This window comes from Pseudophryne corroboree, chromosome 4 (genome assembly GCF_028390025.1).
Source record: "Pseudophryne corroboree isolate aPseCor3 chromosome 4, aPseCor3.hap2, whole genome shotgun sequence".
Classification (NCBI taxonomy): Eukaryota; Metazoa; Chordata; class Amphibia; order Anura; family Myobatrachidae; genus Pseudophryne; species Pseudophryne corroboree.
Genome location: NC_086447.1, coordinates 741207411 through 741234823, shown reverse-complemented (window position 1 = coordinate 741234823; position 27413 = coordinate 741207411). Strand labels below are relative to the sequence as shown.

The window sequence follows — 27413 nt, the reverse complement described above, 5'->3', positions numbered from 1 at the left end:
ATATAGTCCTAGAGGCTATATAGATGTAAAATTAGCCCTGCCAGTATTCCAGAAAAAGCGGGAGAAAGTCCGCCGAAAAGGGGGCGGGGCTTCTCCCTCCGCACACTGGCGCCATTTTTCCCTCACAGCTCCGCTGGAAGGAAGCTCCCTGGCTCTCCCCTGCAGTCTGAACGCTACAGAAGGGTAAAAAATAGAGGGGGGCACTAAATTTAGGCGCAGTATAGATTATATATATATATATATATATATATATATATATATATATATATATATATATAAGATATATAAAAAAGCAGCTATAAGGGAAAACACTCATTGATAGTGGGATCCCAGTGTTATATAGCGCTCTGGTGTGTGCTGGCATACTCTCTCTCTGTCTCCCCAAAGGGCTTTGTGGGGTCCTGTCCTCTGTCAGAGCATTCCCTGTGTGTTTGCGGTGTGTCGGTACGGCTGTGTCGACATGTTTGATGAGGAGGCTTATGTGGAGGCGGAGCAGATGCCTGTAAATGTGATGTCACCCCCTGCGGGGTCGACACCTGAGTGGATGGTGCTGTGGAAGGAATTACGTGATAGTGTCGACTCCTTACATAAAAGGTTTGACTACATACCAAATGTGGGACAGCCGGCTTCTCAGCCTGTGTCTGCCCAGGCGTCTCAAAAGCCATCAGGGGCTCTAAAACGCCTGCTACCTCAGATGGTTGACACAGATGTCGACACGGATACTGACTCCAGTGTCGACGAGGAGGAGACTAATGTAACTTCCAGTAGGGCCACACGTTACATGATTGAGGCAATGAAAAATGTGTTGCACATTTCTGATGTTACCCCCGGTACCACAAAAAAGGGTATAATGTTTGGAGAGAGAAAACTACAAGTAGCTTTTCCTCCATCTGAAGAGTTAAATGAAGTGTGTGAAGAAGCGTGGGCTTCCCCTGATAAAAAGCTGGTAATTTCTAAGAGGTTACTAATGGCGTACCCTTTCCCGCCAGAGGATAGGTCACGCTGGGAAACATCCCCTAGGGTGGATAAAGCGCTCACACGCTTGTCAAAGAAGGTAGCACTACCGTCTCCGGATACGGCTGCCCTGAAGGAATCTGCTGATAGAAAGCAGGAGGCTATCCTGAAATCTATATATACACACACAGGTGTTATATTGAGACCGGCTATAGCTTCAGCCTGGATGTGCAGTGCTGCTGCTGCGTGGTCAGATTCCCTGTCAGAAAATATAGATACCCTAGACAGGGACACTATTTTGCTAAACGTAGAGCATATAAAAGACGCACTTTTATACATGAGGGATGCACAGAGGGATATTTGCCGGCTGGCATCCAAAATTAGTGCAATGTCCATTTCTGCCAGGAGAGGGTTATGGACTCGGCAGTGGACAGGTGATGCAGATTTCAAACGACACATGGAAGTTCAGCCTTATAAGGGTGAGGAATTGTTCGGGGATGGTCTCTCGGACCTAGTTTCCACAGCAACAGCTGGGAAGTCTACATTTATACCCCATGTTCCCTCACAACCAAAGAAAGCTCCGTATTATCAGGTACAGTCCTTTCTGCCCAATAGGGGCAAGCGGGTTAAAGGCGCGTCCTTTCTGCCCAGAGGCAGAGGTAGGGGAAAGAAGCTGCAGCATACAGCCAGTTCCCAGGAGCAAAAGTCCTCCCCCGCTTCCTCTAAGTCCACAGCATGACGCTGGGGCTTCACAGGCGGAGCCAGGTACGGGGGGGGGGGGCCCGTCTCAAAAATTTCAGCAATCAGTGGGCTCGCTCACGGGTGGATCCCTGGATCCTTCAAGTAGTATCTCAGGGGTACAAGCTGGAATTCGAGACGTCTCCCCTTCCCCCCCCCCCCCCCCCCCGCCGTTTCCTCAAATCTGCCTTGCCAACCACTCCCTCAGGCAGGGAGGCAGTGTTACAGGCAATTCAAAAGCTGTATTCACAACAAGTGATAGTAAAGGTGCCCCTACTTCAACAAGGAAGGGGTTACTATTCCACAATGTTTGTGGTACCGAAACCGGATGGTTCGGTGAGACCCATTTTAAATTTGAAATCCTTGAACACATATATATAAAAAAATTCAAGTTCAAGATGGAATCGCTCAGGGCGGTTATTTCAAGCCTGGACGAGGGGGATTACATGGTATCGCTGGACATCAAGGATGCTTACCTACATGTCCCCATTTACCATCCTCACCAGGAGTACCTCAGGTTTGTGGTACAAGATTGTCATTACCAATTCCAGACGTTGCCGTTCGGTCTCTCCACGGCTCCGAGGGTCTTTACCAAGGTAATGGCGGAAATGATGATACTCCTTCGAAAGAAGGGAATTTTAATTATCCCATACTTGGACGATCTCCTGATAAAGGCGAGGTCCAGAGAGCAGTTGTTGGTAGGGGTAGCACTATCTCGGGAAGTGCTACAACAGCACGGCTGGATTCTAAACATTCCAAAGTCACAACTGGTCCCTACGACAAGCCTGCTGTTCCTAGGGATGGTTCTGGACACAGAACAGAGAAAAGTGTTTCTCCCGGAGGAAAAGGCCAAGGAGCTGTCATCTCTAGTCAGAGGCCTCCTAAAACCAAAACAGGTGTCGGTGCATCACTGCACGCGGATCCTGGGAAAAATGGTAGCTTCCTACGAAGCGATTCCATTCGGCAGGTTTCATGCAAGAACCTTTCAGTGGGACCTGTTGGACAAGTGGTCCGGATCGCATCTTCAGATGCATTGTCTGATAACCCTGTCTCCGAGGACAAGGGTGTCTCTGCTGTGGTGGCTGCAGAGTGCTCATCTTCTAGAGGGCCGCAGATTCGGCATACAGGACTGGGTCCTGGTGACCACGGATGCCAGCCTTCGAGGCTGGGGAGCAGTCACACAGGGAAGAAACTTCCAAGGACTATGGTCAAGTCAGGAGACTTCCCTGCACATAAATATTCTGGAACTAAGGGCCATTTACAATGCCCTAAGTCAGGCAAAACCCCTGCTTCAAAACCAGCCGGTACTGATCCAGTCAGACAACATCACGGCGGTCGCCCATGTAAATCGACAGGGCGGCACGAGAAGCAGGACGGCGATGGCAGAAGCCACAAGGATTCTCCGATGGGCGGAAAATCACGTGTTAGCACTGTCAGCAGTGTTCATTCCGGGAGTGGACAACTGGGAAGCAGACTTCCTCAGCAGGCACGACATCCACCCGGGAGAGTGGGGACTTCATCCAGAAGTCTTTCAAATGATTGTAAACCAGTGGGAAAAGCCACAGGTGGACATGATGGCGTCCCGCCTAAACAAAAAGCTAGAAAAATATTGCGCTAGGTCGAGAGACCCGCAGGCGATAGCTGTGGACGCTCTGGTAACACCGTGGGTGTACCGATCGGTTTATGTGTTCCCTCCTCTTCCTCTCATACCAAAGGTACTGAGGATAATAAGGAGAAGAGGAGTAAGAACCATGGGGGTCATTCCGAGTTGTTCGCTCGCAAGCGGATTTTAGCAGATTTGCTCATGCTAAGCCGCCGCCTACTGGGAGTGAATCTTAGCATCTTAAAATTGCGAACGATGTATTCGCAATATTGCGATTACACACCTCGTAGCAGTTTCTGAGTAGCTCCAGACTTACTCGGCATCTGCGATCATTTCAGTGCTTGTCGTTCCTGGTTTGACGTCACAAACACACCCAGCGTTCGGCCAGACACTCCTCCGTTTCTCCGGCCACTCCTGCATTTTTTCCGGAAACGGTAGCGTGTTTTCCCACACGCCCATAAAACTGCCTGTTTCCGCCCAGTAACACCCATTTCCTGTCAATCACATTACGATCGCCAGAACGATGAAAATGCCGTGAGTAAAATTCCTAAGTGCATAGCAAATTTACTTGGCGCAGTCGCAGTGCGGACATTGCGCATTAAGCGGAAAATCGCTGCGATGCGAAGATTTTTACAGAGCGAACAACTCGGAATGACCCCCCATACTCATTGTTCCGGATTGGCCAAGAAGAGCGTGGTATCCGGAACTTCAAGAAATGATGTCAGAGGACCCATGGCCTCTACCGCTCAGACAAGACCTGCTGCAGCAGGGGCCCTGTCTGTTCCAAGACTTACCGCGGCTGCGTTTGACGGCATGGCGGTTGAACACCGGATCCTGAAGGAAAAGGGCATTCCGGAGGAAGTCATTCCTACGCTGATTAAAGCTAGGAAAGAAGTAACCGCAAACCATTATCACCGCATATGGCGAAAATATGTTGCGTGGTGTGAGGCCAGGAAGGCCCCAATGGAAGAATTTTAGCTGGGCCGGTTCCTGCACTTCCTACAGTCAGGGGTGACTATGGGCCTTAAATTGGGTTCCATTAAGGTCCAGATTTCGGCTCTATCGATTTTCTTCCAGAGAGAGTTGGCTTCACTACCTGAAGTTGAGACTTTTGTTAAGGGAGTGCTGCATATTCAGCCCCCTTTTGTGCCTCCAGTGGCACCTTGGGATCTCAACGTGGTGTTGGATTTCCTAAAGTCACATTGGTTTGAGCCACTGAAAACCGTGGATTTGAAATATCTCACGTGGAAAGTGGTCATGTTGTTGGCCTTGGCTTCGGCCAGGCGTGTTTCAGAATTGGCGGCTTTGTCATGTAAAAGCCCTTATCTGATTTTCCATATGGATAGGGCAGAATTGAGGACTCGTCCCCAGTTTCTCCCCAAAGTGGTATCAGCTTTTCATCTGAACCAACCTATCGTGGTGCCTGCGGCTACAAATGACTTGGAGGCTTCCAAGTTGTTGGATGTAGTCAGGGCCCTAAAATTTTATGTTTCCAGGACAGCTGGAGTCAGAAAGACTGACTCGCTCTTTATCCTGTATGCGCCCAACAAGTTGGGTGCACCTGCTTCAAAGCAGACTATTGCTCGCTGGATCTGTAGTACGATTCAGCTTGCACATTCTGTGGCTGGACTGCCGCATCCTAAATCCGTAAAAGCCCATTCCACGAGGAAGGTGGGCTCTTCTTGGGCGGCTGCCCGAGGGGTCTCGGCTCTTCAACTTTGCCGAGCAGCTACTTGGTCGGGGTCAAACACGTTTGCTAAATTCTACAAATTTGACACCCTGGCTGAGGAGGACCTTGAGTTCTCTCATTCGGTGCTGCAGAGTCATCCGCACTCTCCCGCCCGTTTGGGAGCTTTGGTATAATCCCCATGGTCCTTACGGAGTCCCCAGCATCCACTTAGTACGTTAGAGAAAATAAGATTTTACTCACCGGTAATTCTATTTCTCATAGTCCGTAGTGGATGCTGGGCGCCCATCCCAAGTGCGGATTGTCTGCAATACTTGTATATAGTTATTGCTTAACTTAAGGGTTATTGTTGAGCCATCTGTTGAGAGGCTCAGTTGTTATCATACTGTTAACTGGGTATTGTATCACGAGTTATACGGTGTGATTGGTGTGGCTGGTATGAGTCTTACCCGGGATTCAAAATCCTTCCTTATTGTGTCAGCTCTTCCGGGCACAGTATCCTAACTGAAGTCTGGAGGAGGGTCTTAGTGGGAAGAGCCAGTGCACACCAGTAGTCTAAAAGCTTTCTTTATAGTTGTGCCAGTCTCCTGCGGAGCCGCTAATCCCCATGGTCCTTACGGAGTCCCCAGCATCCACTACGGACTATGAGAAATAGAATTACCGGTGAGTAAATTCTTATTTTAAACCTGAAAAATCTGAATCTCTACCTGAAAAGGTTCAAGTTCAAGATGGAATCCCTGAGGGCAGTGATTTCCAGTCTGGAGGAGGGGGACTTCATGGTGTCAGTAGACATAAAGGATGCTTACTTGCATGTTCCCATTTATCCTCCTCACCAAGCTTATCTGAGATTCGCAGTACAGGATTGCCATTACCAATTCCAGACGTTGCCGTTCGGACTCTCCACGGCACCGACGGTATTCACCAAGGTGATGGCGGAGATGATGGTCCTCCTTCGTCAAAAAGGAGTCAATATAATTCCTTATCTGAACGATCTCCTGATAAAAGCGAGATCCGGGGAACAGTTGGTGCAGAACATCGCACTCTGCCTGTCAATACTCCAACAACACGGTTGGATCATGAATTTTCCAAAGTCGAAGTTGGAACCGACGACAAGATTGTCCTTTATAGGGATGATTCTGGACACAGAAGTACGGAGAGTATTTCTTCCAGTGGAAAAGGCTCTGGAAATCCAGAAAATGGTCAAACAAATATTGAAACCAACAAGCGTGTCGATCCATCAATGCATTCGGTTGTTGGGGAAAATGGTAGCGGCCTACGAGGCCATACAGTTTGGCCGATTTCATGCCAGAGTATTCCAATGGGACCTGTTGGACAAGTGGTCCGGATCCCACCTAAACATGCACCGGAAAATAATCCTGTCCCCCTAAGCTAGGATTTCGCTCCTGTGGTGGCTACACAGTTCTCACCTACTAGAGGGACGCAGGTTTGGGATTCACGACTGGGTCCTAATAACCACGGATGCAAGTCTCCGAGGCTGGGGAGCTGTCGCACGGGAAAAGCTTCCAAGGAAAATGGTCAGGAAGTCTGCCTTCACATAAACGTTCTGGAATTGAGAGCCATTTACAACGGCCTTCTACAAGCGGTACAGATCCAGTCGGACAATGTAACAGCAGTCGCGTACATAAACAGGCAAGGCGGAACGAAAAGCAGAGCGGCAATGGCAGAGGTGACAAGAATTCTCCTCTGGGCAGAAAGACATGTAAGAGCTCTGTCAGCAATTTTCATTCCGGGAGTGGACAACTGGGAAGCAGACTTCCTCAGCAGACACTATCTCCATCCAGGAGAGTGGGGCCTCCACCAAGAAGTCTTCGCAGAGGTGACAAGTCTTTGGGGAGTTCCTCAAGTAGACATGATGGCATCTCATCTAAACAAGAAGCTTCAGAGATATTGTTCCAGGTCGAGAGACCCTCAAGCAATAGCAGTGGATGCACTGGTGACGCAGTGGGTGTTTCGGTCAGTATATGTTTTCCCTCCACTTCCACTGATTCCAAAAGTTCTCAAAATAAGAAGAAGAACAAGAGTTCGAGCAATCTTCATTGCCCCAGACTGGCCAAGGAGGGCTTGGTATCCAGATCTTCAGGAGTTGCTCATAGAAGATCCTCAGCCTCTTCCTCCACGAGAGGACCTACTACAGCAGGGGCCGTGTGTGTATCAAGACTTACCGCGGCTACGTTTGACAGCATGGCTGTTGAGTGCCGGATCCTAGCCTGAAAGGGTATTCCCAAGGAAGTCATCCCCACTCTTATTCAGGCCAGGAAAGGAGTAACGTCTAAACATTACCACTGTATTTGGAGAAAATATGTGTCTTGGTGTGAATCCAAGAAGGCTCCTACGGAAGAGTTTGAGTTGGGACGTTTTCTCCATTTTCTGCAGGCTGGTGTGGATGCGGGCCTTAGATTGGGGTCAATCAAAGTCCAGATTTCGGCCTTATCAGTTTTCTTTAAAAAACAATTGGCCTCCTTTCCAGAAGTTCAGACGTTCGTGAAAGGGGTTCTGCACATCCAGCCTCCATTTGTGCCTCCAGTGGCACAATGGGATCTTAATGTGGTGTTGCAGTTCCTTCAATCAGATTGGTTTGAACCTCTGCAGGAGATAGAATTGAAGTTTCTCACTTGGAAAGTGGTGATGCTTTTGGCCTTGGCCTCCGCAAGGTGGATGTCTGAGTTGGGGGCCTTGTCTCACAAGAGCCCTTACCTGATCTTCCATGAAGATAGGGCAGAGTTAAGAACTCATCAACAATCTCATCCAAAGGTGGTTTCGTCCTTCCACATAAACCAACCTATTGTGGTGCCAGTAGCTACTGACACTTTCACTGAGTCACAGTCTCTAGATGTGGTTATGTCGCAAGAACAGCTCGGTTACGGAAAACAGAGGCTCTGTTTGTCCTGTATGCTCCAGCAAGATTGGGTGTCCTGCTTCTAAGCAGACTATTGCGCGCCGGATCAGAGGGACAATTCAGCACGCTCATTCTATGGCAGGCTTGCCGGTACCGAATCGGTGAAGGCCCATTCTACTAGGAAAGTGGGCTCATCCTGGACGGCTGCCCGGGGCGTCTCGGCTTTACAACTTTGCCAAGCAGCTACTTGGTCAGGGTCAAACACATTTGCTAAATTTTATAAGTTAGACACTTTGGCCGATGAGGACCTCAAGTTTGGTCAATCGGTGCTGCAGGGTCGTCCGCACTATCCCGCCCGTACTGGAGCTTTGGTATAACCCCATGCTACTGAAGTGGACCCCAGCATCCTCTAGGACGTATGAGAAAACAGGATTTTAATATCTACCGGTAAAACCTTTTCTCCTAGTCCGTAGAGGATGCTGGGCACCCGACCCAGTGCGTATTTTACCTGCAGTTTGTTCATTATAGTTACACAAGTTGTGTTACATTTGTTTTCAGCATGTTGCTGCAAATGGTTCATGCCTGTTGGCGTGTGTTATGTTGAATGCCATGTTGTGCGGCATGGTTGAGGAGTGAGCTGGTATGAATTTCACCATTAGTATAAACGTAAATCCTTTCCTCGAAATGTCCGTCTCCCTGGGCACAGTTCCTATAACTGAGGTCTGGAGGAGGGGCATAGAGGGAGGAGCCAGTTCACACCCTTTGAAAAGTCTTCGTGCCCATGGCTCCTGCGGAACTGTCTATACCCCATGGTACTGAAGTGGACCCCAGCATCCTCTACGGACTAGGAGAAAAGGATTTACCGGTAGGTATTAAAATCCTGTTTTTGGGGTTTACCTAAATAAGTGGGCTCTGCCACTGAGTTTGGATACTAAAGAGTTAAGACCATATTCCCTGGATCCCCAAGCTTATCCATTTTAGTTAAGCATCCTTCCTGCTCATCAGTATATTGGCACTTAAGTGCAGTGTGACCGTAAAGGTATCTGCATGTTATTGATTTTTTTATGCCAACTGTCCATAAGTCTCCTGCTCATACTGCAAGCAGTTCTAAGTATTGCGTCATAAGAATTAAGAGGTCAGGTGTCTGTCCTATATTCAGTTTGGTGCGGAACACAATTAAACTGCTTCATGTGTAAAATGCATTTTAGAGTTCATGTGTGAAAGAAACCTTAGAAGCTAGGGAGTAGCTACATAGGTGCAAGCAGGGGTTAAAGTGAGCCGTAACGGGGCGGAACTGCGTTCCGTCAGTTCCACTTGGAGACGGATCGCCAGTAAGTCTTACATCTATAGCAGGAAAAGTACTGGAAGTTATTTTAAGGGATAGTATACAGAAGTTCCTTGAAGCCAGTAAGGTTATTAATAGGAACCAACATGGATGTGTGAGGATAGATCATGCCAAACAAAGTTATTAGGCTTTTATGAAACAGCGCAAACCTAGATCAGGGTTAGGAGGTGGATGTAATCTTTTTAGACTTTGCTAAAGCTTTAGACACAGTGCCGCACATGAGACTTATCTATAAGCTACAAGAACTGGGGCTTGGAAGCACAATATGTACTTGGGTTAGAAATTGGTTGCATAATTGGGAGCAGCGAGTTGTTGTAAATGGAACTTTTTTAAATTGGACAAGTACTAAGTGGCGTGCCACAAGGGTCTGTACTTTGACCACTATTGTTCAGCATTTTCAGAAATGATCTAGAAGTAGATCTGGAGAGCATGATGTCAATTTTTGCAGACAATGCCAAACTGTACGGTTATAAATTTGGAGGGGGATGCGGAGTCTCTTCAGAACGACTTATTTAAACTGGAAGCATGGGCAGCAAAATGGGGAATGAGGTTCAATACAGACAAGTGTAAGGTAATACACTTTGGTAGCAAGAACAAAAATACCACTTACATACAAAATGGGGTAAAATTAGGGGATTCTGTTCTGGAAAAAGGACTTAGGTGTTCACATAGAACTTAGCAGTAGCACCCAAAGTAGGATTGCAGCAAAGAAGGCAAACAAGGTTTTAACATGCATAAAGCGGGGAATTGATGCAAGGGATGTGTGTTATACTCCCATTATATAAATCACTAGTGAGGCAACATCTCAAATACTGTGCACAATTTTGGGCACCATACTACAAAAAGGATATCCTAGAACTAGATAAAGGTTCAGATACGGGGCGACCAAAATGATTAAAGGGGTGGAGACGCTAGAATACGAGGAAAGGCTTGATAGGCTAGGCATGTTCACACTGGAAAAAAGGAGTTTAAAAGGGGATATGATTAACATTTACAAATATACAAGGGGTCAATACACAAAGCTTGTGGAAGATTTGTTTTTGGTAAGATCAACACAGAGGACACGTGGACATCCGCTTAGGTTATAGGAGAGGAGATTTCGCACACAGAGACGAAAGGTTTCTTCACAGTAAGGACAATACGTATTTGGAATTCCCTGCCTGAGAGAGTAGTAATGGTGGACTCAGTCATTACTTTTAAGAACGGGCTAGATAAATTCCTAATGGATAAAGATATACAGGGTTATGGTGGGTAGATCACGCACTATAGTTTAAAAAAAGAGGAATAAACAGAACGGCCAACATTCACAGCAGATAAAATTAGTCCTAAAAATAATACTGTGTAAGAGACCACTAATAGGTTGAACTCGTTGGACAAATTCTTTTTTTGAACCTCAGAAACTGTTACTATATGTTAGAAGAGCTTAGCTACCATAGGTGCAGGGAGTGCAGCTGCTATTGGGCCCTGAGCTGAAAGGTGCCACCTTCCTTGTTAAGTTACATGTTATATACAACGGCGTAGCTACCATAGGTGCAGGGAGTGCAGCTGCTATGGTGCCCAGAACTGAGAGGGGCACACCTTCCCTGTCACCGTTACATGTGTTATATACAAGGGCGTAGCTACCATAGGTGTCGGGAGTGCAGCTATGAGGCCCAGAGCTGAGGGGCCACCTTCCCTGTTAATGTTAAAGTTACATGTGTTAAACGCTTTAAACCATTGGGTGGTACATAGGGGCCCTTACAAACATTTGCCTTTGGGTATACACTATATCAAGTTATGCCCCTGGACCTGCTCATTGTAATGTGGCATAATAAAAAACCTGACACAATATATCTAGTTATGCCCCTGGAGCTACTAATTGTAATGTGGTATAAAAAGAACTAAAGGGAATTATAATGTTACATAATATGAACTGGAGCACTGTAGTGTGGCATAATATGAAGTGGAGGCACTATAGTGTGGCAAAGTATGAACTGTATATTATAATGTGAATTGGGGTTACTGTGTGGCATAATGTGTACTGGTAGCCCTACAATGTGACATAATGTGAATTCAGGTACTACTATGGTTCATAAAATAAACTAGGGCATTACTGTGGGGCATATCACTAACTAAGGCACTACTATGGTTAAGAAAATTAATTGGGGCACTATTATGGGGTGTATAATGAACAACTCCTGCAGAGAGGTGTCTCTAGAAGCATTGGGACAAGGGCCCACAGAGTTCTGGCTATAGCTCTGCTTAGGAGATTGGACATGGACCAGGTTGGACTGGCCCATAGGGGTACAGAGGAAACCCCCGATGGGCCACATTGCCTGAGGGCCCACCCTCTTCTATTCCGCTTTATGTAAGAAATTATCTGGGGGGGTGGGGGGTTTATGCTGCAGCGTGGTCTCTGCATGTCTTAAGGCCAGTACTCACTGGCAGATGTGGGGAGAGATGTGTGCTGAGCGAACCACTCAGCACACATCTCTCCTCCCGCTCAGCACAGCGCGATGCGTGCGGGGGATGGGCCGCTCATTTCACCCAGCGGGTGAAGTGAGCGACCCGCTAGATTGGCCTGCATGCAGGCCAATCTAGCACCAGCGATAGCGATGCGCGGGACTGCGCATCGCTATTGCTGTGAGGGGTACACACGGAGAGATCACTGCTTAAAATCTAAACAATCTAGTCAGATTGCTTAGATTTTAAGCAGCGAATGCCCCGTGAGTACCCCCCTTTACTGTTTTGCCCTCTGTATGGCGCTGCAAACCACTTGTGGTGCCCTATAAATACATTTTAATAATAATAACACTGACCAGTCCTTTTACATGGCAAGATAAAATTTTTGTAATTGCCTTATCTATCCTTTGCTCGTACAGTTTGCTTGCAGACCCATGTGCTTTTTACCACTTGTCAGTAGAAGGTGTTTTGTGTGTATTGATGGTCTATAAGCCATATTGTTACTGAATGAAGCACATAGAAACCAATTAAATTGCTTACAAAAAAACTTTTTTTTTTAGTTGTCTCACTAATTTTTTTTTTCTTATTATTAATTTTTAATCCGTTCACACAGTGCAGCCAGGCGGAGAGTTGGTGACGCCTTGTATAACACCCGGCTTTATTACGGAGTTTAAACAAGCAGGAATATCTTACAAGGTGAAAGGACTGAACTATGGTATGTGTAGTCCTTATAAACTATATATTCTAAAATAAACTGAACGTAAAACTGTAGTAATTAAACCGTTTGGACAGATCTTTAAGATTCAATTTAGCAGTTCCATTTTAGATTTGTGTTCAAACTCCCAATGTTGACAAAAGAATTTTGGGGCCGTGTAATTCCACACCAATTTAGCACAGTTTTCAGACTGACCATTTCAGATTTTGATGAAATTTGGTATAATAAATGCTGCCATGGTTGTCAAGAAAACGCCCAAATCTTAGGACGATATGGTCAACGGTTTTGAAGTTATTTTCCTTTAAAACGGCAATTGTTTTTTTTTAAGTGTGCTATTAAAGTTTGTTTTAAATTGTATTTGCAGCTCACCTAATTGAGCTAGAGAGTTGGGCAAGGTCTCATTTTAAACCTATTTTTATGGGCTTTCATGTGACAGAGCAGTATGTTTCCATAAAAATTCAAAATTTTCAAAAGCAAAATTTTTATTTTCTCAAAACGCCAATATTTAAAATGTTTGAAAAAAATATATAAAAAATGATTCATACTGTTGTTAATAAATCGCCAAAGTTTTATTTTGGGATCAGAATGGGATCACATGCTATATGAGCTTTCATTTTTGAGTGATTCACGAAGATTGTATTTTTAAAAATCAGCAAATATTTTTTCCAGTTCACTACATTAGAGGAATGCACGTTCCTCATCAGGTGTGACAGTTAGGAGGTAATTGGCTGGAGCACCATTTATCATAAGCAACAAGTTTTTAATGGCTGAAACTCGTTGAATAATTTGCCCCTTAGTACCTTTATGGTTACGGCATGTGATCCCTCTACAGATTGGGGAAAATAACTGCAGTAGCTGCTCTGTTAAAGAGAGACATAATTGGTCTATACTAAGATGCCAATTAAGATGGGAAACATACTAGACAATATATTGTCCATTCAGTTGAAAAGCCGATATGATTTAATGTTCGCAGGTGTATGTATAGATAGGTCTATGAAGAAGGCCGTTTACAGATATACCGCGTCAGCCCTGCAGCACAGCCGATGACCGATATATCTGTAGATACAGTACTGTGCAAAAATTTTAGACAGGTGTAGAAAAAATGCAGCAAAGTAGGAATGCTTTCAAAAATAGAAGTGTTAATAATTTTATTTTTAGCAATTTAAAATGAAAAGTGAATGAACGGAAGAGACTTCTAAATCAAATCAATATTTGGTGTGACCACCCTTTGCCTTCAAAACAGCATCAATTATTCCAGGTACACTTGCACAGTGTAGGCTTGCTAAAATAATTTTGTCTCTTCATGTTATCCAAGACTGACTCAATGTTGAGATCAGGTCTCTGTGAGGGCCATATCATTACTTCCAGGACTCCTTGTTGTTCTTACCCTGACGATAGTTCTTAAGGGCATTGGGTGTATGTTTGGGGTCGTTGTCCTACTGCAGAATAAATTTGGAGCCAATCTGATGCCTCCCTGATGGTATTGCATGATGCAGAAATACCTGCCTTGTATTTGCCAGAAATACCTACCTGTGTATTTCTCAGCATTGAAGCACAAAGAAATGGGCAACGTTGAGGACTGTAGACACTGTGGTCAGCCAAGGAAACTTAGTGCATCAGATGAAAGACGCGTCATGCTTACTTCCCTTAGAAATCGGAAGATGTCCAGCAGGGTCATCAGCTCAGAGCTGGCAGAAACCAGTGGGACCCAGGTACACCCATCTACTGTTTGGAGAAGTCTGGCAAGAAGTGGTCTTCATGGAGGAATTACTCCCAAAAAGCCATACCTTTGACGTGGAAACAAGGCCAAGTGATTCAACTATGTACGAAAACATAGGAACTGGGGTGCACAAAAATGGCAGCAGGTGCTCTGGACTGAGTCAAAGGTGTAAATTTACTAAGGTGGGAGATTTTTAGAACTGGTGATGTTGCCCATGGCAACCAATCAGATTCTACTTACCATTTATCTAGCTGCTTCTAGCAAATAATAGCTATAATCTGATTGGTTGCTATGGGCAACATCACCAGTTCTAAAAATCTCCCACCTTAGTAAATTTACCCCCAAATGTGAAATACAGTATTTGGCTGTAACAGAAGGCAGTTTGTTAGTGGAAGGGCTGGAGTGTGGTACAATAATGAGTGTCTGCAGGCAACAGTGAAGCATGGTGGAGGTTCCTTGCAAGTTTGGGGCTTGATTTCAGTAGATGGAGTCAGGGATTTGGTCAGTATTAATGGTGTCCTCAGTGCTGAGAAATACAGGCAGGTACTTATCCATCATGCAATACCATCAAGGAGGAGTCTGATTGGCTCCAAATGTATTCTGCAGCAGGACAACGACCCCAAACATACAGCCAATGTAATTAAGAACTATCTTTAGCATAAATAGGAACAAGGGGTCCTGAAAGTGATTATATGGCCCCCACAGAGCCCTAATCTCAACGTCATCAAGTATGTAGGGAAAAGATCACAGCCTCCATGGACCATGAGTGAAGCTACTGCTGCTCAGCTCTGCATGGAGCCGTTGTCACAGAGGAAAGTGGGATTCTCTGTGCAGGGAGACGTTACAGCTTCCTGCTGGTGCCGGACACACACTGGCTGTGTAGTACTGATGTGTTTCCCACTGGCTTCAAATGGGGAGAGAGGACTGGATAGGTGGAGAGAAAGAGAGAGAAGAGGGTGTTATGGGCAGATAGGCACTGGGGGGAGCACATAAGGACTGGTGAGAGAGGTGGGTGGGAGTTAAGATGGATATAGGTAATGTAGAAAGCGAGAGGGAGGATGCCAATGCGTATCGGTTTAGTCATTAAAATAATACCCTCCACCATTTCTTGTGCAGAATGTTTCAAAATGTAACTTTTGACTAATGAAATCATCAATTTCTCTGACGTCCTAAGTGGATGCTGGGGACTCCGTCAGGACCATGGGGAATAGCGGCTCCGCAGGAGACAGGGCACAAAAGTAAAAGCTTTAGGATCAGGTGGTGTGCACTGGCTCCTCCCCCTATGACCCTCCTCCAAGCCTCAGTTAGGTTTTTGTGCCCGGCCGAGAAGGGTGCAATCTAGGTGGCTCTCCTAAAGAGCTGCTTAGAGTAAAAGTTTTATTAGGTTTTTTATTTTCAGTGAGTCCTGCTGGCAACAGGCTCACTGCAACGAGGGACTTAGGGGAGAAGAAGTGAACTCACCTGCGTGCAGGATGGATTGGCTTCTTAGGCTACTGGACACTAGCTCCAGAGGGACGATCACAGGTACAGCCTGGATGGGTCACCGGAGCCGCGCCGCCGACCCCTTGCAGATGCTGAAGAGAGAAGAGGTCCAGAAATCGGCGGCTGAAGACTTCTCAGTCTTCATGAGGTAGCGCACAGCACTGCAGCTGTGCGCCATTGCTCTCAGCACACTTCACACCAACGGTCACTGAGGGTGCAGGGCGCTGGGGGGGGCGCCCTGGGCAGCAATGAAAATACCTATACTGGCTAAAAATACATCACATATAGCCTCTGGGGCTATATGGATGTATTTAACCCCTGCCAGGTTGTCAGAAAAACGGGAGAAGAAGCCCGCCGAAAAGGGGGCGGGGCCTATTCTCCTCAGCACACAGCGCCATTTTCCCTCACAGAACTGCTGGTGGGAAGGCTCCCAGGCTCTCCCCTGCACTGCACTACAGAAACAGGGTTAAAACAGCGAGGGGGGGCACTTATTTGGCGATATGATTATATATTAAGATGCTATAAGGGGAAAACACTTATATAAAGGTTGTCCCTGTATAATTATAGCGTTTTGGTGTGTGCTGGCAAACTCTCCCTCTGTCTCCCCAAAGGGCTAGTGGGGTCCTGTCCTCTATCAGAGCATTCCCTGTGTGTGTGCTGGGTGTCGGTACGTGTGTGTCGACATGTATGAGGACGATGTTGGTGAGGAGGCGGAGCAATTGCCTGTAATGGTGATGTCACTCTCTAGGGAGTAGACACCGGAATGGATGGCGTATTTAGGGAATTACGTGATAATGTCAACACGCTGCAAGGTCGGTTGACGACATGAGACGGCCGGCAAACAAATTAGTACCTGTCCAGGCGTCTCAAACACCGTCAGGGGCTGTAAAACGCCCATTTACCTCAGTCGGTCGACACAGACACAGACAGGGACACTGACTCCAGTGTCGACGGTGAAGAAACAAACGTATTTTCCTTTAGGGCCACACGTTACATGTTAAGGGCAATGAAGGAGGTGTTACATATTTCTGATACTACAAGTACCACAAAAAAGGGTATTATGTGGGGTGTGAAAAAACTACCTGTAGTTTTTCCTGAATCAGATAAATTAAATGAAGTGTGTGATGATGCGTGGGTTTCCCCCGATAGAAAATTATTGGCGGTATACCCTTTCCCGCCAGAAGTTATGGCGCGTTGGGAAACATCCCTTAGGGTGGATAAGGCGCTCACACGCTTATCAAAACAAGTGGCGTTACCGTCTCCAGATACGGCCGCCCTCAAAGAGCCAACTGATAGGAGGCTGGAAAATATCCTAAACAGTATATACACACATACTGGTGTTATACTGCGACCAGCGATCACCTCAGCCTGGATGGGCAGCGCTGGGGTGGCTTGGTCGGATTCCCTAACTGAAAATATTGATACCCTTGACAGGGACAGTATTTTATTGACTATAGAGCATTTAAAGGATGCATTTCTATATATGCGAGATGCACAGAGGGATATTTGCACTCTGGCATCAAGAGTAAGTGCGATGTCCATATCTGCCAGAAGATGTTTATGGACACGACAGTGGTCAGGTGATGCAGATTCCAAACGGCACATGGAAGTATTGCCGTATAAAGGGGAGGAGTTATTTGGGGTCGGTCCATCGGACCTGGTGGCCACGGCAACAGCTGGAAAATCCACCTTTTTTTACCCCAAGTCACATCTCAGCAGAAAAAGACATCGTCTTTTCAGCCTCAGTCCTTTCGTCCCCATAAGGGCAAGCGGGCAAAAGGCCAGTCATATCTGCCCAGGGATAGAGGAAAGGGAAGAAGACTGCAGCAGGCAGCCCATTCCCAGGAACAGAAGCCCTCCACCGCTTCTGCCAAGTCCTCAGCATGACGCTGGGGCCGTACAAACAGGTGCGGTGGGGGGTCGTCTCAAGAGTTTCAGCACGCAGTGGGCTCACTCGCAAGTGGACCCCTGGATCCTACAAGTAGTATCCCAGGGGTACAGATTGGAAATTCGAGACGTCTCCCCCTCGCAGGTTCCTGAAGTTTGCTTTACCAACGTCTCCCTCCGACAGGGAGGCAGTATTGGAAACAATTCACAAGCTGTATTCCCAGCAGGTGATAATCAAAGTACCCCTCCTACAACAAGGAAAGGGGTATTATTCCACACTATATTGTGGTACTGAAGCCAGATGGCTCGGTGAGACCTATTCTAAATCTGAAATATTTGAACACTTACATACAAAGGTTCAAATCAAGATGGAGTCACTCAGAGCAGTGATAGCGAACCAGGAAGAAGGGGACTATATGGTGTCCCTGGACATCAGGGATGCTTACCTCCATGTCCCAATTTGCCCTTCTCACCAAGGGTACCTCAGGTTCGTGGTACAGAACTGTCACTATCAGTTTCAGACGCTGCCGTTTGGATTGTCCACGGCACCCCGGGTCTTTACCAAGGTAATGGCCGAAATGATGATTCTTCTTCAAAGAAAATGGACGATCGCCTGATAAGGGCAAGGTCCAGAGAACAGTTGGAGGTCGGAGTAGCACTATCTCAAGTAGTTCTACGACAGCACGGGTGGATTCTAAATATTCCAAAATCGCAGCTGTTTCCGACGACACGTCTACTGTTCCTAGGGATGATTCTGGACACAGTCCAGAAAAGGGTGTTTCTCCCGGAGAAGAAAGCCAGGGAGTTATCCGAGCTAGTCAGGAACCTCCTAAAACCAGGAAAAGTGTCAGTGCATCATTGCACAAGGGTCCTGGGAAAAATGGTGGCTTCTTACGAAGCGATTCCATTCGGCAGATTTCACGCAAGAACTTTTCAGTGGGATCTGCTGGAAAAATGGTCCGGATCGCATCTTCAGATGCATCAGCGGATAACCCTGTCTCCAAGGACAAGGGTGTTTCTTCTGCGGTGGCTGCAGAGTGCTCATCTACTAAAGGGCCGCAGATTCGGCATTCAGGACTGGGTCCTGGTAACCACGGATGCCAGCCTGAGAGGCTGGGGAGCAGTCACACAGGGAAAAAATTTCCAGGGAGTGTGATCAAGTCTGGAGACTTCTCTCCACATAAATATACTGGAGCTAAGGACAATTTACAATGCTCTAAGCTTAGCAAGACCTCTGCTTCAAGGTCAGCCGGTATTGATCCAGTGGGACAACATCACGGCAGTCGCCCACGTAAACAGACAGGGCGGCACAAGAAGCAGGAGGGCAATGGCAGAAACTGCAAGGATTCTTCGCTGGGCGGAAAATCATGTGATAGCACTGTCAGCAGTGTTCATTCCGGGAGTGGAAAACTGGGAAGCAAACTTCCTCAGCAGGCACGACCTCCACCCGGGAAAGTGGGGACTTCATCGGGAAGTCTTCCACATGATTGTGAACCGTTGGGAAAGACCAAAGGTGGACATGATGGCGTCCCGCCTGAACAAAAAACTGGACAGGTATTGCGCCAGGTCAAGAGACCCTCAGGCAATAGCTGTGGACGTTCTGGTAACACCGTGGGTGTACCAGTCGGTGTATGTGTTCCCTCCTCTGCTTCTCATACCCAAGGTACTGAGAATTATAAGACGTAGAGGAGTAAGAACTATACTCGTGGCTCCGGATTGGCCAAGAAGGACTTGGTACCCGGAACTTCAAGAAATGCTCACAGAGGACTCATGGCCTCTGCCGCTAAGAAGGGACTTGCTTCAGCAAGTACCATGTCTGGTGCCTCCAGTGGCACTGTGGGATCTCAACGTAGTTCTGGGATTCCTCAAATCACATTGGTTTAAACCGCTCAAATCTGTGGATTTGAAATATCTCACATGGAAAGTGACCATGCTGTTGGCCCTGGCCTTGGCCAGGCGAGTGTCAGAATTGGCGGCTTTGTCTCACAAAAGCCCATATCTGATTGTCCATTCGGACAAGGCAGAGCTGCGGACTCGTCCCCAGTTTCTCCCTAAGGTGGTGTCAGCGTTTCACCTGAACCAGCTTATTGTGGTACCTGCGGCTACTAGGGACTTGGAGGACTCCAAGTTGCTAGATGTTGTCAGGGCCCTGAAAATATAGGTTTCCAGGACGGCTGGAGTCAGGAAAACTGACTTGCTGTTCTCCTGTATGCACCCAACAAACTGGGTGCTCTTGCTTCTAAGCAGACGATTGCTAGTTGGATGTGTAGTACAATTCAGCTTGCACATTCTGTGGCAGGCCTGCCACAGCCAAAATATGTAAATGCCCATTCCACAAGGAAGGTGGGCTCATCTTGGGCGGCTGCCCGAGGGGTCTCGGCTTTACAACTTTGCCGAGCTGCTACTTGGTCAGGGGCAAACACGTTGAAAAATTCTACAAATTTGATACCCTGGCTGAGGAGGACCTGGAGTTCTCTCATTCGGTGCTGCAGAGTCATCCGCACTCTCCCGCCCGTTTGGGAGCTTTGGTATAATCCCCATGGTCCTGACGGAGTCCCCAGCATCCACTTAGGACGTCAGAGAAAATAAGAATTTACTTACCGATAATTCTATTTCTCGTAGTCCGTAGTGGATGCTGGGCGCCCATCCCAAGTGCGGATTGTCTGCAATACTTGTACATAGTTATTGTTACAAAAATCAGGTTATTATTGTTGTGAGCCATCTTTTCAGAGGCTCCGCTGTTATCATGCTGTTAACTGGGTTCAGATCACAGGTTGTACAGTGTGATTGGTGTGGCTGGTATGAGTCTTACCCGGGATTCAAAATCCTTCCTTATTGTGTACGCTCGTCCGGGCACAGTATCCTAACTGAGGCTTGGAGGAGGGTCATAGGGGGAGGAGCCAGTGCACACCACCTGATCCTAAAGCTTTTACTTTTGTGCCCTGTCTCCTGCGGAGCCGCTATTCCCCATGGTCCTGACGGAGTCCCCAGCATCCACTACGGACTACGAGAAATAGAATTATCGGTAAGTAAATTCTTATTTTCTCCTGCAGGGTCCACGGGTTACCCACAGGATAACATTGGGATATGAGGTAGCGACAGTGGATTGGCACCAAATGATCAAAGCTTTCGGTCTCCCAGAATGCAACGGGCCCATCCCTATATCCCTGCCTCCTGGCTCAGGCAAATCAGTTTTTTGTTTGGTGTGGCAAGAGCTGGACCATGGTCAATGGGCTGCTGGTTTTTAGCAGCCATAAGCTTTTTTTATGTAATTTTGTAGTCTTACTAAAAAAAATTTTTAGCGATCTTTCTAAAAAGCGTCTTAGATGTGCCTTAGAAAGAGTCGCTCCAACAACTCTCCGCCAGGTCGCGACAACGCCTACCCACGTGTACAGTGCTGTTTCAGCGGGCGTTTGTGTAGGATGTACTAGCAAGTCCAGCAGACGTTACCAGGCTGTGTCCGGAGCACGGGGAGAAGGAAAGGCATCGGTTCCGCTTAGTAGAGGAAACGCGAGACACAGCCGCACTGTTTCGGGATGGAGACTACCGAACAGAGCTCAGGGATCATAGGCTCCAGGGGTAGTATGAGGCCGCAATCCCTAGGGTTGATGTCAGCAGTGGGGAGTAAGAAGCTCCCTTGGTCGCCCCTCCCACCCCGGTTCATGTTCATGACCAGTTTCCTCCGAGTTTCCCGCCATTAACTGAGTTCCCGCTTCCGTCTGAGACGCTGTGTATCTAAAAGGACCCAGTTGCAGCATAGGCGTCTGTGTTTGGGCGTCTGTGTTCACTGTAGGTTCATGGGGCGGTTGTGTACACTAATAGCGTCTGGATCTGGCAGGCGTGGCTATGGCAGCAAGACTCTAGGACGCGGGTAAGCTGAGCTCCCCAGTCCGTCATCCCGACTAGCCCATCCTGAACCCTGTCGGCGTGGCATTACTCACCCGCTCCGGTGCTCTGACTCCCGCTGTCTCGGGTGAGGTGTGTGGCGGCTCCACTCCGTACCTCTTCAACTGCGGCTGGGCGGTTCAGTGCATGGCCCTGCAGCAGCATGTAGCCGCGGCCGCCATTTCCGGATTCTGTTCCTCTGTGGTGCGCTGTGTGCAGCTGCCGGGCGGAATCTCCTGGGTGGCCTCTGGGACGGTGTTTGCAGGCTGTGAGCTCGGTGATTTGAGTGGCTGCCTGGGGTGCTGGCTGGCTCTCAGGGGTGTCTGCCTATAGTTCTCTTTTAGGTGAGCAGTGTGTTGCATGGGCAGCCGCCATTTTTGAGCGTCTCCTACTGCACATATAATCCAGGTTTTTGGAGCCTGAACAGTTGTTGCTCGGACGAGTTTTTATATTTGATTGCAGTTACACAGTATATACCTGCTTCTTTTTTTACATTTAACCATGGTGAAGCATCATCATCCTTCCACTGCTGCTAAACTTGAAAAGTATGCCAGAAATTCTACTTCGCAGGGTCCTTCGCAGTTTCGGTCTGGGGAATCTGATATCTCACAGGACTCTGTGTGTACTTCTTCCCCTCAAATTTCCCCGCAACAAGTGCTTGAGGCTATTGCTTGCAGCGAAAAGAGACTGTCTGATAAAATCGAAAGGGTGCAGGGAGATCTATGTTTGCTATGACAATATGTCCAGCGTATCCGTGAAAGGGTCAGCTAGGTGGAAACCTGTATATCCACTGTTGAAGACTCCTTTGGCCCTGTGAAAAATACGGTTGCCTCACTATCGCAACAAGTCTCCACCATGCAAAACAAGATGCTTGACGTGGAGGGGCGGCTGTGCAGGAACAATGTGCGATTTTTTGGCCTACCCGAAAAAGAGGAGGGATCCTCTCCGGAATCCTTTTTGGAGACTTGATTACATGAAATATATGGCAAAGACTCTTTTACGCCCCAGTTCGCGGTTGAGAGGGCTCACAGAATCCCTACCCACCCTTTACCACCAGAGGCACCACCCCGCACATTCATTGCTAAATTCTTGCACTACAAGGATAGGGATGCAGTGTTATAGCTGGGTCGTACGAGTGGCCCCCTCACCAGGAATGGAGGGAAGGTTTCCACGTTCCCGGATTTTGCTGCAGACGTTCAAAAGTATCAAGCTCAATTTGTTCCAGTTAAACGCAGGCTCCGGTACTTGAACCTGCCCTACTCTGTTATTCCCGGCTAAGCTCCGAGTGGTCACAGGAGGAGAAACCAAGTTCTCCAATTCTCCATGTGAGGCAGCAGCATGATTGGACCAGTTCGCTCCGACTGGTCTACAGATGGCTCCGGATTGATTACTACTTATCTTTTGTAGATATTTTGCACCTTTGGCCTCCTGGCTGCACCTGATCCATGCGGCCGACAGGTGGCTACGGTCTGGCCGCCTGCCGTCTCACCTTGAGTGATACACACACAGCAATTCTACGATTCTCTAGACACTCTAGATATGTTATATTATGCTGTATCTTTGTTACGATGGGCTGTTATCACTGACTTTATGTTTTAACTGGTTTGATACCTGGGTTCCCTTGTTGTAGAGGTAATTAAGGGGTATTTAGTGCCACGTTATATTCTATCTAGGGGGTACTCCTTATATCTCTTCTTTCTATAGTACGCCGGCTGGGTAGTACTTATTCAACTGCCCGGGGAGCTCCCTTGCATTGGTAGCTTCATATATTCATTGCTTTTAGGGTGTTTTAGTTTCTCTACTTGGTTAAACAGGTTTTTGTAGTTGTGTATTTTAGTGGTATAAGTGCCTGCGGATTATTTTATACCCCCGCACCAAGTTTAACCACTATTAGGTTTTGCTAGTTTTGCCCTTTTCTCTTGTTCGGGATCCAAGTATACTAAGTTTGGGTGAAGTATACGGGGATGGGGTATATTGTTTTTGGGGTACTGCTGTTCACGTTTTTTTGTTTTTTTTTTGTTTCTTTTTTCTTTCTAGAATATATGTGACCTATTTCTCTACGTGTCTATTTTTTTATTATATGTCTTATAACTTTGTTGTGGTACTAATGTCTGCGATATCACTGTCGGATGGCAGGCGGAATGCATCACCTGCTATGAATCTTATCATTTACCTCCACAAATGACACGCGCAACTTTGAATGTATTGACATGGAATGGTCGTGGAGTGAATGACAAGGTCAAGAGATCATTGGTCTTTAAACTTGTTAAACAATATTATGTGGATGTGACATGCCTCACCGAAACACACTTAGAGGGCAATAGACTGCTATCATTGCGCAAACCCTGGGTCAGCTGGGCCTATCATGCCTCTCACACCTCACACTCCAGAGTGGTATCCGTTCTTATCAAAAATTCTGTGCAATTTGTGTTGCATTCAGTCAAAACGGACCCTCTGGGCAGATGTCTTTCTGGACTGTAAAATATATTCACAACCCTTAATTATTTTGGCTGTATATATCCCTTCCCCTTTTAACTATGAAGTGCTGAAACAAGCTGCCGCATTTATTGCACTATTACCTCATACCCCTGTAATCTGCTTGGGTGATTTTAACAACCTAATGGATTCAAGCTTGGATAAATGGAGGGGGTACCATGCACCTGACCTGGTGAGCACACCTTCGAAATTTGCAAATTTTATAGAAACTTTGGGTTTAAGCGATGCATGGAGGCTTAGGAATCCTTCAGTTAAACAATACTCATGTTTTTCCAAAACGCATCAATCCTTCTCCCGCATAGATCTAGTCCTGCTTTCGCCCACTTTATTACCAAGAATTACTGATATACATGGATCATTCTCCACTCTCTGTGTCGCTAAATATGGAATGCCAGAGGGGACAAGTTTTCTAGAAGTTACACCCGTTATGGTTATTACAATTTGAAGCCGCTTCTGATCTCATAGCATTATGGGAGGGCTACTTTTCCACTAATGTGGGCACTGCCACTGTACCAGTTGTTTGGGATTCTTTTAAGGCCTACTTGAGAGGCACGTCAATACAGCGAACAGCTTCCCTTAAAATGTTCTATAGGAATAATGTACTGGAACTGGAAACTGAGTGTCATAATCTAGAAGCGCAATATTTAGAGGATGGTCTTGCAGTTACAAAAGCCAGCTGGGATGCAGCTTAGGCTGCTTGGCTCTCCCAGTTAAACTAAATAAATATACGTAGTCTCCTTTTTAGGTCAATTTGTCAACACATGTATGCAGATAGGACGGGTAGCTATCTGGCCCATTTAGTTCACTCTGATCGCCCGGTCAACACAATATCTCAACTCTTTGATCTAGGGGAGGGGAAGCCACCACCACCCCTGATATTGCAGATATCTTCCTTTCTTTTTTTACAGACGTCTATTGGTCCCACCTAACATGTACTTCAGCAGAGTTGATGGAATACATATCATCTATTGAGTTACCTGCTCTCTCTGATGATGCTAGGAACTCCTTAGAAGCCTCGATCAGTCTGTCGCGCTTAGATCCTTTCCGGGAGGCAAGGTCCCAGGGTCTGATGGTATACCTATTGAATTGTACAAAACTTATTCTGACACGTTTCTTCCTAGGTTATTACACTTATTTAATGACCTTTTTCAGGTAGGGATTCTTTCTGCTTCTGTGTCAGAGGCCATCATTGTGGTGTTGCCTAAGCCCGGAAAGGATCCCAGATACCCAGATTCATATATGCCTATATCCCTTATTCCAACAGATTCTAAAGTACTAGCTATCCGTCTCAATAGCGTCATAACTTCTATAATACATCCAGATCGGACTGGCTTCATGCCTGACATGTCCACTACTGTTAATTTAAGACGTGTCTTTACTCATTTACAGGCTTCGCATGAGGATGACTCTAATTCAGTAATAGTTTCTCTTGACGCCACTAAGGCATTTGACTCGGTCGAATGACCTTACCTGTGGGAAGTAATGAATCGTATGGGATTTGGCCCCATATATTTAAATGGGTACAACTGCTCTATTATCAACCAACAGCCAGAATTTCTGTAAATGGTTTTGTGTCGGCCCATTTTCCTTTGTCTAGAGGTACCAGACAAGGCTACCCTTTATCCCCTACCTTGTTTGCCATAGCTATTGAACCACTGGCATGCGCCTTACGAATGCATCCAGATATTGTGGGGTACAAATTAGGGCTAAGAACTGACACGGTGGCTCTGTACGCAGATGACCTATTGTTGTTTCTGCATAATTACAGGTCATCCATGCCTGCTGTACTGAGTGTAGTTGAGACATTTGGCGTATACTCTGACCTCTCCATAAATTGGAACAAATCCTCGATACTGCCATTATGGGGCCTCCTTCCCACTAACCCTTCTATCCCTCAACCACTTCACTGGGTTGCTCAGTTTCGATACCTGGGTATTGAGATTACTAACGATTGTACTGATTTTGTTCCCAAAAATGTTACTCCTCTGCTCTCCTATTTAAAAGCTAGGTAGGTAGAGTAAATCGTCTAAAGATGATACTTCAACCCAAAATCTTGTATGTACTTAAGGTAGGTCCGTCATGGGCAGCACAACGTAGTGCTTCAGCAGAACAGATATGTAAGGCAGCCCCGTGGTCTTCCATTAACACATTCATTAGACATTATGCCTTTGATACCTTTGCCTCTCAGGACGCTGAATTCGGGCGAAGGATTCTCCTGTCCAATCAGGAGCGTCCCCACCACTAAATTGCTTTGGGACATCCCAATGTTATCCTGTGGATAACCTGTGGACACTGCAGGAGAAATAATCGTTATGGTAGACTTACCGTTGATCACTCTATTTCTCCTAAGTCCATAGGATCCTCAGGGATCCCACCCTGACGCACCTGATTTGAGGATCCTTTCACTCACTAACCTCTTCCTTCTTTTACGGAAGGGTGTGGTTATGTGTTCTTCTCGTCTGATTAGGGCTCTCTATGATGCTCCTACCTTGAGCTTTGGAAAACAACTGTTTTGCCTGAGCCTGGAGGCGGGGATATAGTGACGGGCCTGTTGCATTCTGGGAGGCCGAAAGCTTTGATCGTTTGGTGCCAATCTGCTGTCGCTACCTCATATCCCAATGTTTTCCTGTGGACTTAGGAGAAATAGAGTTATCAACGGTAAGTCTACCATAACAGTGATTTTGCCATCCACAGTGGGAAGCAGATTACCATAGCCATACCTTCCAGGTGCCAGAACAGTGCTCTGACCACTTTAGATAGCGGTTCTGGGTGCCGGAATGGGGGCAGACCACCTTACATTGCGGTTCCGGGTGCCAGATCAGGGCTGTGTAAGGTGGTTTGTGCCCCGTTCCAGCACCCGGAATGGCTGTGCAAGATGGGCTGCGCCTCATTCCGGAACCCAAATGGCTGTGTAAGATGGTCTGCTCCCAGTTCCTGAACCTGGAATGGCTGTGTAAGATGGTCTGTGACCTTTTCTGGCACCCGGAATGGCTGTGTAAAAGATGATCTGCGCCCCATTCCTGCTGACAAAATTGATATTTAAAATAGTCAAAAGTTACATTTTGGAACATTTTGCACAAGAAATTGTGTTTTATTTTTTTAATCAGTAAACTGATTGGCATTGAGATTGCTTATTGAGATTAATTATCAATTACATGTAATGCTCTACCAACAATATCTGCCCATCCTCCTCCCCCGTATACTGCAAGCGTTGTACACAATAGGCGTAGCACTAGCAACCATAACAGTGCTGCACCCTCTGTCCTGGAACTCCAAGCAGCGTGTTAGCAGCCTGTAACATCTTCCTGCTGACAGTCTGCTCTGAGTCCAGCAGTCTCTTGTCAGTCCAGCAGCAGCTTCCTTGCGAGTAAGCTGTGATCTTGCCCTCTCGTCCCCTCTCTGACAGCTGCCAAAAACATCCCTCCATCTCCCGGACGGATGCACGCACAGTGACCTCCACAGCGGTAGAGGTCATTGCAGGAAGCCAGTTTGGTCCGGAGCCCGGACCGTTCTGGCTTTCACCCAAACCTCAACCTGGTGTAACCCAGGCACATATACTACTGATCTCTCCTAACATAAATCTGGTGCGTATATACTACTGT

At 46.8% G+C, this 27413-nt stretch overlaps 1 protein-coding gene across 2 annotated transcripts in view; it reads left to right on the top strand.

Annotated features, from left to right (window-relative positions):
- The window catches only part of ENTPD6 (ectonucleoside triphosphate diphosphohydrolase 6), a 131454-nt gene that overhangs the window by 40737 nt on the left and 63304 nt on the right, over window positions 1-27413 (top strand). For both annotated transcript variants that reach the window (XM_063918128.1, XM_063918129.1), the window contains exon 10: window positions 12240-12341. In XM_063918128.1, coding sequence (XP_063774198.1) covers window positions 12240-12341 — 102 coding nt within the window. The remainder of the gene's footprint in view (window positions 1-12239; window positions 12342-27413) is intronic.